The sequence below is a fragment of the Anguilla anguilla genome, chromosome 17 (genome assembly GCF_013347855.1).
Source record: "Anguilla anguilla isolate fAngAng1 chromosome 17, fAngAng1.pri, whole genome shotgun sequence".
NCBI lineage: Eukaryota > Metazoa > Chordata > Actinopteri > Anguilliformes > Anguillidae > Anguilla > Anguilla anguilla.
Genome location: NC_049217.1, coordinates 29,342,970 through 29,355,221, shown reverse-complemented (window position 1 = coordinate 29,355,221; position 12,252 = coordinate 29,342,970). Strand labels below are relative to the sequence as shown.

The window sequence follows — 12,252 nt, the reverse complement described above, 5'->3', positions numbered from 1 at the left end:
CATTGTGGTGATTGTCAAAATGGCCGAAATCCTTGCTGGGTCTCCTGCGCCCATACTACAGTGTGGGAGTGGGAGGGGGAGTGGGAGGGGGAGGGGGGGGGCAGCTCACAGATCTGCCGAATCTTACACAGTCTTTTGTGCTGTCCCGGAAGATGGATGGTGCTATTTTGGGCTCGTTTGGCTGGTTCGGGTTAGAGTGCCCGGGGCAGTGACTCCTCCATATTTATAGCGTCCTCTCCTCTTTAGTGTTTTCCTCAGAGGAGGAGGAGGAGGAGGGGGGGGGGGGGGGGGGGGGGAAGCCGCGTGGCCCGTGGGAGCGCTTTCGCCGAAGGCGATGCTGCGTTTGGTAACCCTGCGAGATCGGTGCTGACCGCTGCGTTTCTGTATTCGGCTCGCTGACCTCCACCGTTGCGAAAATGGGCACGGCGCAACGGGGGTGATGCTCTGTGATTTTACCCTCCGCCTCACGCAAAAAAGGCTTTAATCGATCACTCTATATCAGAACAATACGGTTCACTACTTCTGACCTCCGTATTGTGCTATGCATTTTGGGAACGCTGAGCTACTGAAAGCAGACGTGCTTTCTAAAAGCAGACGTGCTTTCTATAAATGTGTAAAAATGAAGGTGCCATTTTCAGTGTGAGAGAGGGACCTGCTGGAGTCGGCCGGGTCTATGCAGCTATCTGCGGATGTGCCTGAGAGCCATCGGTGTACGTGTTCTTTTTTTATCGTTGTGAAACGATGGGAGCGGGACCGTCGGTGCTGGAGCGCTGAGGGAGCGCTTTCTGTGCAGGCCGCTGGAGTCACTCCGGTTTATTCCGGTTTATTCCGGTTTATTCCCGGGTCGGGCCCGTGTTCCCGAATGAGTAAAGATGGCAGCACGAGCTGGAATAAATATAAAAGGAACCTCTTCCAAGCACAGGTATGAGCCTCTGAGCTCTAAGAAAAAAAGAGAAAAGAAAAAAAAACACCTGAAGGAAAGATTCATTTCCCAGAGTTCCAGCACCGGTGGATCTCGGGCCTTTGAAGAAAAATAAAATAAATAAAAACCCATGAAAGTTTAGTGCTGTCCGTTCCTCTCAGGGGCAGCGCAGGGGGTACGGGCGGGTTGTGCTTCAGCACGGCTGTGTTCGGGGTGGGCTGCTGGGGGGGGGGGGATTGGGGGGGATTGGGGGGGGGGGCTCTGTAGGTGAGCCTCATGCAAATGATCTCCTTGGCATTCAGCCTGTCACTCAGAAGCCTGTTAAACCGTGGCCCCGCCCCCTCCTCCCCCCCCCCCCCACAGCGCTCTGCTATTCGCTCCCTCCCTCGTCAGTCGCTCTCCTGTAGCCAGTGAGCTTAAGCTCCCCCCCCCCCCCCTCTGGCTGAGTGTGTGGGCTCTGATTGGCTGTGTGTTTCCAAGGGCAAACTGCCGTCCCCCCCCCCTCCTCCGCTGCCCCCACAGGTCTCTGGGGCTGTTTATTGAGCTCCAGGATTGCCTTGAGTCTTTTATGGGTGCGAGGTACAGGCCTCTGGGGTTTGGCCCTGCCCCAGCAGTGCAGTAATAAACACTATGATTATGCGATTAGAGGCTGTAAACCAGGGGGGAGGGGGAGGGGGAGAGGGAGGGGGATGGGGAGGGGGATGGGGAGGGGGAGGGGGGCCTGCCCGCGGGACGAGGGGGAAGGAGAGGACGGAGGGATGGAGGGAGGAGGGGTGGAGGAAGAACGAGCGGAGGAAGCATGGAGACGTGGACGTGGTAGAGGATGGGGGTTTTGGAATTGGGGGATGGGGATGGAGATGGGAGAAGCGAAGGATTGAAGAAGGGGCGAAAGGGTGGAATTGGAGGAAGGGGGAAGAGAGGAGGAGAGGAAAAGCAGGGGATGAGAGCGGCCGCTCGTTTGCTTTCCGATGAGCGACGGAGCCAGAGAGACCAGGAATGAGCCCTCAGGTGCAGAGAGAACGAGAGAGAGAGAGGGCGGGAGAGAGTGAGGGAAGAAGGGAGGAGAGAGAGAGAGAGGGGGAGGGAGAGAAGGAGAGAGAGTAACAGAGAGAGATGGAGCGAGGGAGATTAAAGGATGCACTAGTGAAGGTTGGAGTCTGCTGGCCGTGCTGCAGCCTGGCTCTCTCTTCCCCACAGACAGAGGAGAGAAGGCAGCGATGGCCGTGCGCTGTAGCTGCTGCTGCTGCTGCACTGGCTCTCTCTGTGCTGGGGTTTCCAGATTTAGAATGCATCTGAATGGGACTCCATACACGCGGGGGGGGGGGCTGTCTGAACCGATTAAGGCTTGGGGGGTTAGGGAGGGGGGGTGAGGACGAAAAAAGCATAATGGTGGTGACTGAAGAGAACTGGCGGTCAAATTTCAATCAATTATTCAGGCCGGACATTTATATTCTCAGGCCGGGACCGCAGTCCGGAGCTGTGCGAGTGTCCTGAGAAGCGGATGTTCTGGCCCTAAACCGGGCGTCTCGCAGCCCTTCTCTCTGCCCTGTCGTGGTGTGCGGCGTGTTGCCGTGGCAAGTGGCGTGTTGCCATGGTGTGCGGCGTGTTGCCATGGTGTTTGGCGTGTTGCCGTGGCGCGCGGCGTGTTGCCGTGGCGCGCGGCGTGTTGCCGTGGCGCGCGGCGTGTTGCCGTGGCGCGCGGCGTATTGCCGTGGCGTGCGGCGTGTTGCCGTGGCGAGTGGCGCGCGGCGTGTTGCCGTGGTGTGCGGCGTGTTGCCGTGGTGTGCGGCGTGTTGCCGTGATGCATGTGTGTAGCTGTGATGTGAGTTCAGGTCGCCTCAATGTCATCAGGGACGAAGCATCCCCCCCCCCCCGCGCTCCCCCCCCCCCATTCCTCCTGCTCCTGCCCGGGTGGCTGGTTGCCATGGTAACCCCTCCTACCCTTCTGTCACCGCTGCTGTTGGGCTCAAATAATTCCTGACATCCTTGATAACTTAATCGGCCAATAATCAGATCATCTGGATTCAATCATGGATTCCATTTTTCTTTTCTCCTTACAGCAGTGAATCCCCCCCCCCCCCATGTACAGCAACTAAATATGCCACGTTAGATATGTTAACAATTTTTGTGTTAGTTAGGTATGTTAACGTTTCTGTGTCAGTTAGATGATAGCGTTTCTGTGTCAGTTAGATGATAACGTTTCTGTGTCAGTTAGATGATAACATTTTTGTGTCAGTTAGATGATAACGTTTCTGTGTCAGTTAGATGTGTTAACGTTTTTTGTGTCAGTTAATTATGTTAACGTTTCTGTGTCAGTTAGATGATACCGTTTCTGTGTCAGTTAGATGATAACGTTTTTGTGTCAGTTAGATGTGTTAACGTTTTTATGTCAATTCGGTGTGTTAACATTTTTTGTGTCAGCGAGTTATGTTAACGTTTTTGTGTCAGTTAGATGATAACGTTTCTGTGTCAGTTAGATGTGTTAACGTTTTTTGTGTCAGTTAATTATGTTAACGTTTCTGTGTCAGTTAGATGATAGCGTTTCTGTGTCAGTTAGGTGTGTTAACGTTATTTGTGTCAGTTAGATGATAACGTTTTTTTTGTGTCAGTTATGTTAACGTTTTTGTGTCAGTTAGATGATAACGTTTCTGTGTCAGTTAGGTGTGTTAACGTTATTTGTGTCAGTTAGATGATAACGTTTTTTTTGTGTCAGTTAGTTATGTTAACGTTTTTGTGTCAGTTAGATGATAGCGTTTCTGTGTCAGTTAGATGATAGTGTTTCTGTGTCAGTTAGATGATAGCGCTTCTGTGTCAGTTAGATGATAACGTTTCTGTGTCAGTTAGATGATAGCGTTTCTGTGTCAGTTAGATGATAGCGCTTCTGTGTCAGTTATGTTGGCGGTGTGCGGGATGCCGTTCGCTGCGTTAGCCGCGCTCTGCTCTGCCGTTCCAGAGGGAGATGGTGTACTCGTCCCGCGACTCCTCCCCCACCCGCCGCCTCAACAGCCTGCCCTCCTCGGCCTCGCCCCCCTCCGGCTCGCCGTCCCGCTCCCGCCTGTCCTACGGCGGGGGGCGCCCCCCCTCCTTCTCCGGGCCCGGGGGCCACCCGGGCCAGCAGCCCCACCACCCGCACCACCCGCACCAGCCCCACCCGCACCACCCGCAGGCGGGCCACCCGGCGGGCGGCGGCGGCGGCGGCGGCGGCGGCGGCCTCTCCCCGTCGCCCAGCGCCATCCTGGAGCGGCGCGACGTGAAGCCGGACGAGGAGGTGTCGGGGAAGAACATGGTGGTGCTGAAGAACGAGGGCCTGTACGCCGACCCCTACGGCCTGGTGCACGAGGGCCGGCTCAGCATCGCCTCCACGCAGTCGCTGGCCGCCATCGGCGACCCCTTCGGCTTCCCCGTGTCCGGCGGCCTGTACCGCCGCGGCTCCGTCCGCTCGCTCAGCACCTACTCCGCGGCCGCCCTGCAGGGGGAGCTGGAGGAGGCGCTGTACAAGCCCGGCGGGCCGCTCTACGCGGACTCCTACGCCTCCACGCTGGGCATGGGCTTCCGCCTGCCGCCCTCCTCGCCGCAGAAGATCCCGGACATGCAGCTGCGCGACCGGGACGCGTACTCGGGCCCGCCCAGCCGCGCCTCGCCCGTCCGCCAGACCTTCCGCAAGGACTCCGCCTCCTCCGTCTTCGTGGAGAGCCCCAAGTCCCGCCCCGGCTCCGGGTCCGACCCGCTCGGCGGGGGCGGGGGCGTGGGGGAGGGGCCGAGGGGGACCGGGTACGGCTCCCCGCTGCCCGGCAACGAGACGGAGACGCGGTGAGTGTGTGTGTGTGTGTGTGTGTGTGTGTGTGTGTGTTCGCGTGTGTGTGTTTCTGTTTCTGCGTGTGTGCGTGTGTGTGCGTGCGTGTGTGTGTGCGCGTGTGTGTTTCTGTGTGTGTGTGTGTGTATGTGTGTGTTTCTGTTTGTGTGTGCACGTGTGTGTGTTTATATGTAAGTGCATGTACTCTCAGTGCACACTGTGTGTGAGTGCGCATTTAACACTAGTGGTAAACATGAGCAGCCTGCTGTGTCTGAATGTGTCTGATTCCTGTGTGTATGTGATTACTGTGTGCGTGAGTGTGTGTGTCTGAATGTGTCTGATTCCTGTGTGTGTCTCTGGTGATACTCATTGACGGGCCCCTCTGTGTTGCTCAGTGAGCGGATGGAGGCCATGGAGAAGCAGATCGCCAGTCTGACGGGTCTGGTGCAGAGCGTGCTCACCCGCGGCCCCGACAGCGACAGCACGTAAGAGCGTCTGCGCAGTCACAACCACGTCTGCGCAGTCACAACCACGTCTGCGCAGTCAACACTGTGTCTGTGCAGTCACCACTGTGTGTGCGCAGTCAGAACCATGTGTGCGCAGTCACAACCATGTGTGCATGCAGTCAACACTGTGTCTGTGCAGTCACCACTGTGTGTGCGCAGTCAGAACCATGTGTGCATGCAGTCAAAACCATGTCTGCGCAGTCAGAACCATGTGTGCATTCAGTCACAACCATATCTGCGCAGTCAGAACCATGTCTGCACAGTCAACACCATGTCTGCACAGTCAGAACCATGTGTGCATGCGGTCAACACTGTGTCTGCGCAGTCAGAACCATGTGTGCATACAGTCAACACCATGTCTGCACTGTCAAAACCATGTGGGCATGCAGTCAGAACCATGTCTGCGCAGTCAAAACCACTTGTGCGCAGTCAAAACCATAATAATACTAATAATAATAATCACTTTATTTATATAGCACTTTTCATACAATGGTTTGCAGCCCAAAGTGCTTCACAGAAAAGCATTTGCAAATTGAAAGAAATGGAAAACAGAAAAAAATAAGGCAATGGAAAATATATAGCCATGTCTGTATATATATAAAATGGAAAATATAGAACCATGTCTGCGCAGTCAGCGCTAAGTCAGAACCATCTCTCCTCGCTGTCCAAACCAGATCTCCTCACGGTCAAATCATTACACCTCGTCACAGCAAACAGGCTTCATTCTGTGTTTGTCAGCTATTTTTGTTATTAGTAGACTTTAACAGTTTCCCCCATTTAATATAAACGCTGAGGTTGAAAATATCTCTTATGTAGACTAAGGCCCCTTGACACCAAGTGTGTGTGTGCGCATGCCCGCGTGTGTGTGTGTATCACTGTAGATGAGATCATCTCCTTTTGTCTTGCAGAGAGAAGACTGAGTCCACTAGCGATGGCTCTGCCACAGGAAGTGAGTACTTCCACCTTCCCTTCTGTTTCTCACCTGAGCTGGTCCCACAGGTGTGTGGGTCCCAGGGCAAACCTCACCTGAGCGGGTCCCACAGGTGTGTGGGTCCCAGGGCAAACCTCACCTGGGCGGGTCCCACAGGTGTGTGGGTCCCAGGGCAAACCTCACCTGAGCGGGTCCCACAGGTGTGAAAACTCTCTTTCCCCCTTTCGGCTGCACCCCTTTGCTTCTCCGCCCAGCTCTGACCTGCTTTTCACCCTTCTTCGCTCCAGTTCCCAAATTTGGCGGTTGCTATGGGCGACCGCCTGGCAGCTTCTCCTCCCTGGCTGATCAGTCTGCTCTTTGCAGGTTTCAGCTGGGCGGCTGCAGGAAAGCTCGCGGACATAGACTGTAGGATGGGCGCTTCATAATAGATTTATTTTTATATTTCATTTGTACTTGGGAAATAGCGGACGATGGTGCTCATGGTCTTTCTTTGTGTTCAGTTTCTTAAACATTGAGTTTAAGAAAGCCCCAGTTTCCTTTTTTTATTATTCATTGTTTTTTTTGTTTGTTTGTTTATTTTTTTCATCAAAATTTTTTTGGACTTATGCCAGACAGACAGAGAATTGGTGTCTTATCTTATCCGCACTTTGAGTCCCCAGATGCACCTACTCTATGCAGTCTCAACTTGTGTGGTGTGTGTGTGTGTGTGCGTGTCTGTCTGTATCTGTGTGGGTGCGTGCGTGCGTGTATGTAGGTGTGTGTGTATGCGTGTTTGTGTGCGTGTTTGTAGGTGTTTGTGTGCATGTGTGTTTGTGTGAGTGTGTGTGTGTATATAAGTGTGTGTGTGTGTGAGTTCACTCTTCCTGTGTAATGGCGGTACCGCAGTAGAGAAGTTAAAATGGCAGCTCTGCTCTTTTTCCCCCAAAGATGGAAGAGACGTGCACGGCTCCACCTCTCCCACACAGGCCAGACCACTTTGCTTAATTTGCGTGGCAGGCAAAGCCACTGCCCCTCAAACCCTGTGACCGGTTGTGTCTTTGAATATTCCACATTTGACTCCGCATGATTATCCCTGCTTTCAGGCCCTCACCAGTTAACCTGGTCAGTGCTAAGTGATGACGCTCCATCCCTCACCAGTAAACCTGGTCAGTGCTAAGTGATGCTACTCGCAGTGCTAAGTGATGGCGCTCCATCCCTCACCAGTAAACCTGGTCAGTGCTAAGTGATGACGCTCCATCCCTCACCAGTAAACCTGGTCAGTGCTAAGTGATGGTACTCACAGTGCTAAGTGATGGGGCCCTAACCCTCAGTGGTTAACCCTCTCCAGTGGGTTCGTGTTTCCACCCTCCCTCTGGATCCCTCTCCAAATGGACATTCCTTCCTTTCTGAACCCACAACTGTTTGTCCCTCACGTGTTCTTTCTCTACCTTTATTTCCGATGTAGTGCATGTGACTGGAGCGATGAGACCTATGTATTACTAATACAGGGATATGCAGTACAGCACTGAGCAGAAGAGCAGAGTTTCAGTGTCACGTCGCGGGGGTGAAAGTTGTAGAATAGTCCAGGAGTGTGAGTAGCGTGGTGTCAGACCCGGTCAGACCGCTGCACCATGTGATCTGGAGAATGAGGTTATTACTGTCTGAGACAACCCCGGGACAAGTAGGCCAGCCCACAGTGTGCCTTTCCAGGAAATTACCTCTGCTTTTGTGCTGCGTATGTACGTGTGTGTGTGCGTGTGTGTGTGTGTGTGTGTGCGTGCGTGTGTGTGTTTGTGTGCGTGTTTGTGAGTGCGCGTGGGAGTATGCATGTGTTTAGTCCTTCCTCCACAATGTAGAGCAAATGTGTGCGTGGTGGTGGGTTGCCATGACAACTGTCCCGTTCTCTGATTCGACAGCTCTCACTCCCTCCGCCCCCCTGGCCCTGATGCCGCCGCCCCCTCCCTGCGGAGAAACGCAGACCGACAGCGACACGCGGCTGCAGATGCAGCTGCACCTGCGCGACCTGCAGCAGAACGCCTTCGAGCTGCGCAGCCAGCTGTCCCAGCTGCGCAAGCTGCAGGTGAGCTTCGGCGTGCGACTGCACGGCGGTGTGTTTGTTTGACCACACTTGCGGTATTGTGTGCAGTTCTGGGGACCGTACTACAAAAAATATATAGAGGAGCTCTGGAAAAGGTTCAAAGAAGGGCAACCAAACTGATTCCAATATGAATGATTAAAACTATGAGGAAAGACATAAGAAGCTTAATTTCTGCAAGCTTTAGTAAAAGGAGACTTTGGGGCGATTTGATTGAGGCTTTTAAATTCATAAAGGGGATTAAAAAAGTGAACTACAAGAGATTATTCAGGTTGAGTTCTGTTAGTTGGGCTGAATGGCCTGATCTTTGTTTGAGTTCTGTCCTTACTGCCCCTTGATCAGCATCACGCTGAGAACGATGTGTGTAAATTTTTATTGTGCACATTTTTGATGTGCATACATTTAGATGTTTTTGATCGGTAAAACTTCATTCATACGAAAGGACCATTGTAGACTTAAGTATTCCTTAGTATCACATTACTGAGACAGATCCACCCACCAACCCCACTCCCCCCCACCCCTACCCCCACTCCAGCACCCCATAATTCCTACAGACAGGCGTAGCATCAGATAAAACAGATCAACATGAACAGAGTGGAGAAAAGAAGAACAAGGAACCTGACAATGACCTCCCCCCGTAGACTGACAGCCTAAGCAGAGATAACCTACCACCCCCCCGCCCCCCACCCAACCTCAAATATCCTGCCAGAAAAAAAAAACCACTGCAACTCTATTTAAGATGGTGAAAATTGCACATGGAAGGAGCGTCTGTGTGAAATGTCACATCGGCCAGACCACAAAGAGATCTTGGCCCCATCTCATGAGTGACCACACATGGGGGCGGGGAGTTTGATTTAGAGCGGCCTTTCATCTCCAGAGAACTTCATAAAACAAGGTGTGATGTTGTCTCGCACTTTAGAAAAGAGCAACAGTGGCAGATGGTAGTCTTAACCACCAGCTGGCTTAACCTTTTGAAGAGCAGGTTCTTTTGAATGTTTTTTTCCCCCCAAAACTCTGTCAGTGTTCTAGAACTCTACCGCTTTCAGTCACCAGTAGTGATTGTGACATCGTCAGCATTAGAATGTTCGGTTGAGAGCATTCCAATCACGTATTTGTGACCTCACACCTTAAAAGGGATATTTCACTTTGGCGTAACACAAGTCATTTTGTGGCGTTTACCTCATGTTATTCGCACGGCGTGGAATACTAGCGACATCAGCTGTACGCGCTGACCATTAACGGCATCGCCGTTCCACCCTGCTGTCCGGCTCACTGTTCACTCCCTTTCCTTTTCAGAGCCTCACCCAATATTAAAAGCTTTAAAGCAACAAACTAACTTCGAAGGATAATGGATCAATAAACCAGAGTACTAACGTCAAACTGTTCGTTTCATACCAATGTGGAATATTCCTTGAAAGGCTTGAGCTAAATTGGAGCGCGATACTGACCGGAGGGTTCCCGTAACTAAGGGCCCGTGGACAGCAACCCCCCCAGCCTGCCGTAATGCTGTTAGCGGGTTAGCGGGTCTGTCCCGGCCCCAGATAACGCAGGCTGGCGGGTGCATTTAATGGCCCGTGGGGGGTTCCCCACGCTGGGGCGCTCCGCCAGCCTCTGGCCCGTGGTCTGCCTGTGATTATGACTGTCGATGGTGACCCGCATCACACGGAATGGCAATGCCTCGATAACGGAATCAAACTCGCAGCCTTGGGAACGAGATGCAGACCCTCAGAAAAAATAAAAAGAAAAAGAAAAAAGCGACGTCAAGCACTCGTGTAAAATGCACGTTCACGTTTTTTAGATACGCCTGCATGTCCCAGTGTCCCCTCAGGTGACTGAGAGGGACTGGTACACTCTGGGCGGCAGTGTAGTGTAATCGGTAAGGAGTTGGTCTTGTAACCTAAAGGTCACTGGTTCTACTCTGCCGTTGTGCTTTTGAGCAAGCTACCTAACCTGCATTGCTTCAGTATATATGCAGCTGTATAATTAGATGCAATGTAAATGCAAATGCAATGTAAAAAGTTGTGTAAGTCGCTCTGGATAAGAGCGTCTGCTTCACTCAGTGGTGTGAGAATTCATGCGCTGCCATCAGAAAGCGTGACCGAGATTAGCTCAACGAACTGTGTGAAGGAGAAAAAAAAAATGAAAGCTTAAAATAAAATGTTTTATGTCAAAGTCCAGGACATATGCGATTTGAACATTGCCTGCACAGTTCCTCCACAAACTCTTTCAGTCTGGGCTATTTGAGTCCGTCCCTGTGTGAAATCGCAATTCAGACTCAGAGTGTTAAAATCAGTGGAGGAATGTAAAAGTGTAAATTACCTTTTGCTGTACCATTCCTCTTCAAAAGCGTGTTCCTGTCGGACCTGGATTAAGCAGAAAGGTGCGAAGAAAACTGTTGAAACAGGCCAGGTCTTTAGCCGCTTTTCCACCGCATGGTACCAGCTCAACTCGACTCTACTCGCTTTTGGTACCAGGTACTTCGTTTTCCACTGCAGATATTACCCCCGTCAATGTAGCTGGTCGTCATAGCGACGCCGCATGAAACACGTTGCTCTGACCAATCAGCGGTCCGCGGTGTTTTCACGTCACCTTTTGGTATCGCCTCAGCTCGCTTGGAACCTCGACGGAGGTGATACCAAAAAACGTACCAGGTACTATCCACAACTTTTGCCCGATGGAAAACCAGAGAAATCGAGTCGAGTTGAGCCGGTACCATGCGGTGGAAAAGCGGCGTTTGAGTGGGTGGCATCCTCTCTGCTTTCAGGTTCACCTCTGACCTGTTCTTATTTTGCCTTTAAAAAAAATAAAAATAATGAAGATGGGATTAATGATGTTTACTCAAACGATGGCAGCGGCACATCCTCCCCATAATTACGGCTTTATCGCAGACACAGGCAGCAGGATGTGTTCAGTCTGCTGCGGCCGATCAGTCTTTTAATGTCTTGTGTTGCTGATGCAGCCTGGCGTGCATACTAATGAGTACAACGCTCACTGGCAGAGACACCAGGAGCCGCTTACACACACATACATACACACACACACACACACACATACACACACACACACACACACACACACACACTCTCACACGCATACACACACACACACTCACACACGCATACTAATGAGTACAACGCTCACTGGCAGAGACACCAGGAGCCGCTTACACACACACACACGCATACACACATACATACACACACACACACACTCTCACACGCATACACACACACACACTCACACACGCATACTAATGAGTACAACGCTCACTGGCAGAGACACCAGGAACCGCTTACACACACACACACACACACACACACACACACCCACGCACACACACACACACATACACGCGCACACACACACACACACACACCCACGCACACACACACACACATACACGCGCACACACACACACACGCACGCTAATGAGTACAACACTGACTGGCAGAGGCACAAAGAACAGCTTACACACGACAGCTGTACACATACAGGGGACAATCTCATCCATATACTGAGGAGTCTGGCAAGGGCACGCAAGGACATATACAAACATATGCATGCACACACACACACACTCACACACACTATACATGCACACACTCACACACACACACACACACACACTATACATGCACACACTCACACACTCTCTCACACACACACACACACTATACATGCACACACACACACGCTCACACATACACTCACATGGATGCACACACACACACTGTACATACACACGTCACACACACACGCTCACACACACATTATACATGCACATACACACGCGCACACACTGTACATACACACATGTCACATACACTCACACACACACAAGCAGGAAGGGCAGAGCAGGACTTTCAAAGGACAGAATCAGACACACAAATCAGAGCAGCCCTGAAACGCTGAAAGACCCTCCAAGGTTGTCTGCAGCGCAATTATCGGCCTCAAAGGATGTGTGACGTTAGTTTCAGAACATAAGCTGGGACAAGAGCGAGCCATTCGGGTCATGTTAGGGCACAG

The 12,252-nt window shown here is 52.0% G+C and overlaps 1 protein-coding gene across 6 annotated transcripts in view; it reads left to right on the top strand.

Moving 5' to 3' along the window:
• Positions 1–12,252, top strand: part of LOC118216765 (SRC kinase signaling inhibitor 1-like) — a 144,765-nt gene that overhangs the window by 100,271 nt on the left and 32,242 nt on the right. For all 6 annotated transcript variants that reach the window (XM_035398224.1, XM_035398226.1, XM_035398225.1 and 3 more), the window contains 4 exons: positions 3,876–4,732; positions 5,111–5,200; positions 6,130–6,170; positions 8,048–8,211. In XM_035398224.1, the coding sequence (XP_035254115.1) occupies positions 3,876–4,732; positions 5,111–5,200; positions 6,130–6,170; positions 8,048–8,211 (1,152 nt within the window). The remainder of the gene's footprint in view (positions 1–3,875; positions 4,733–5,110; positions 5,201–6,129; positions 6,171–8,047; positions 8,212–12,252) is intronic.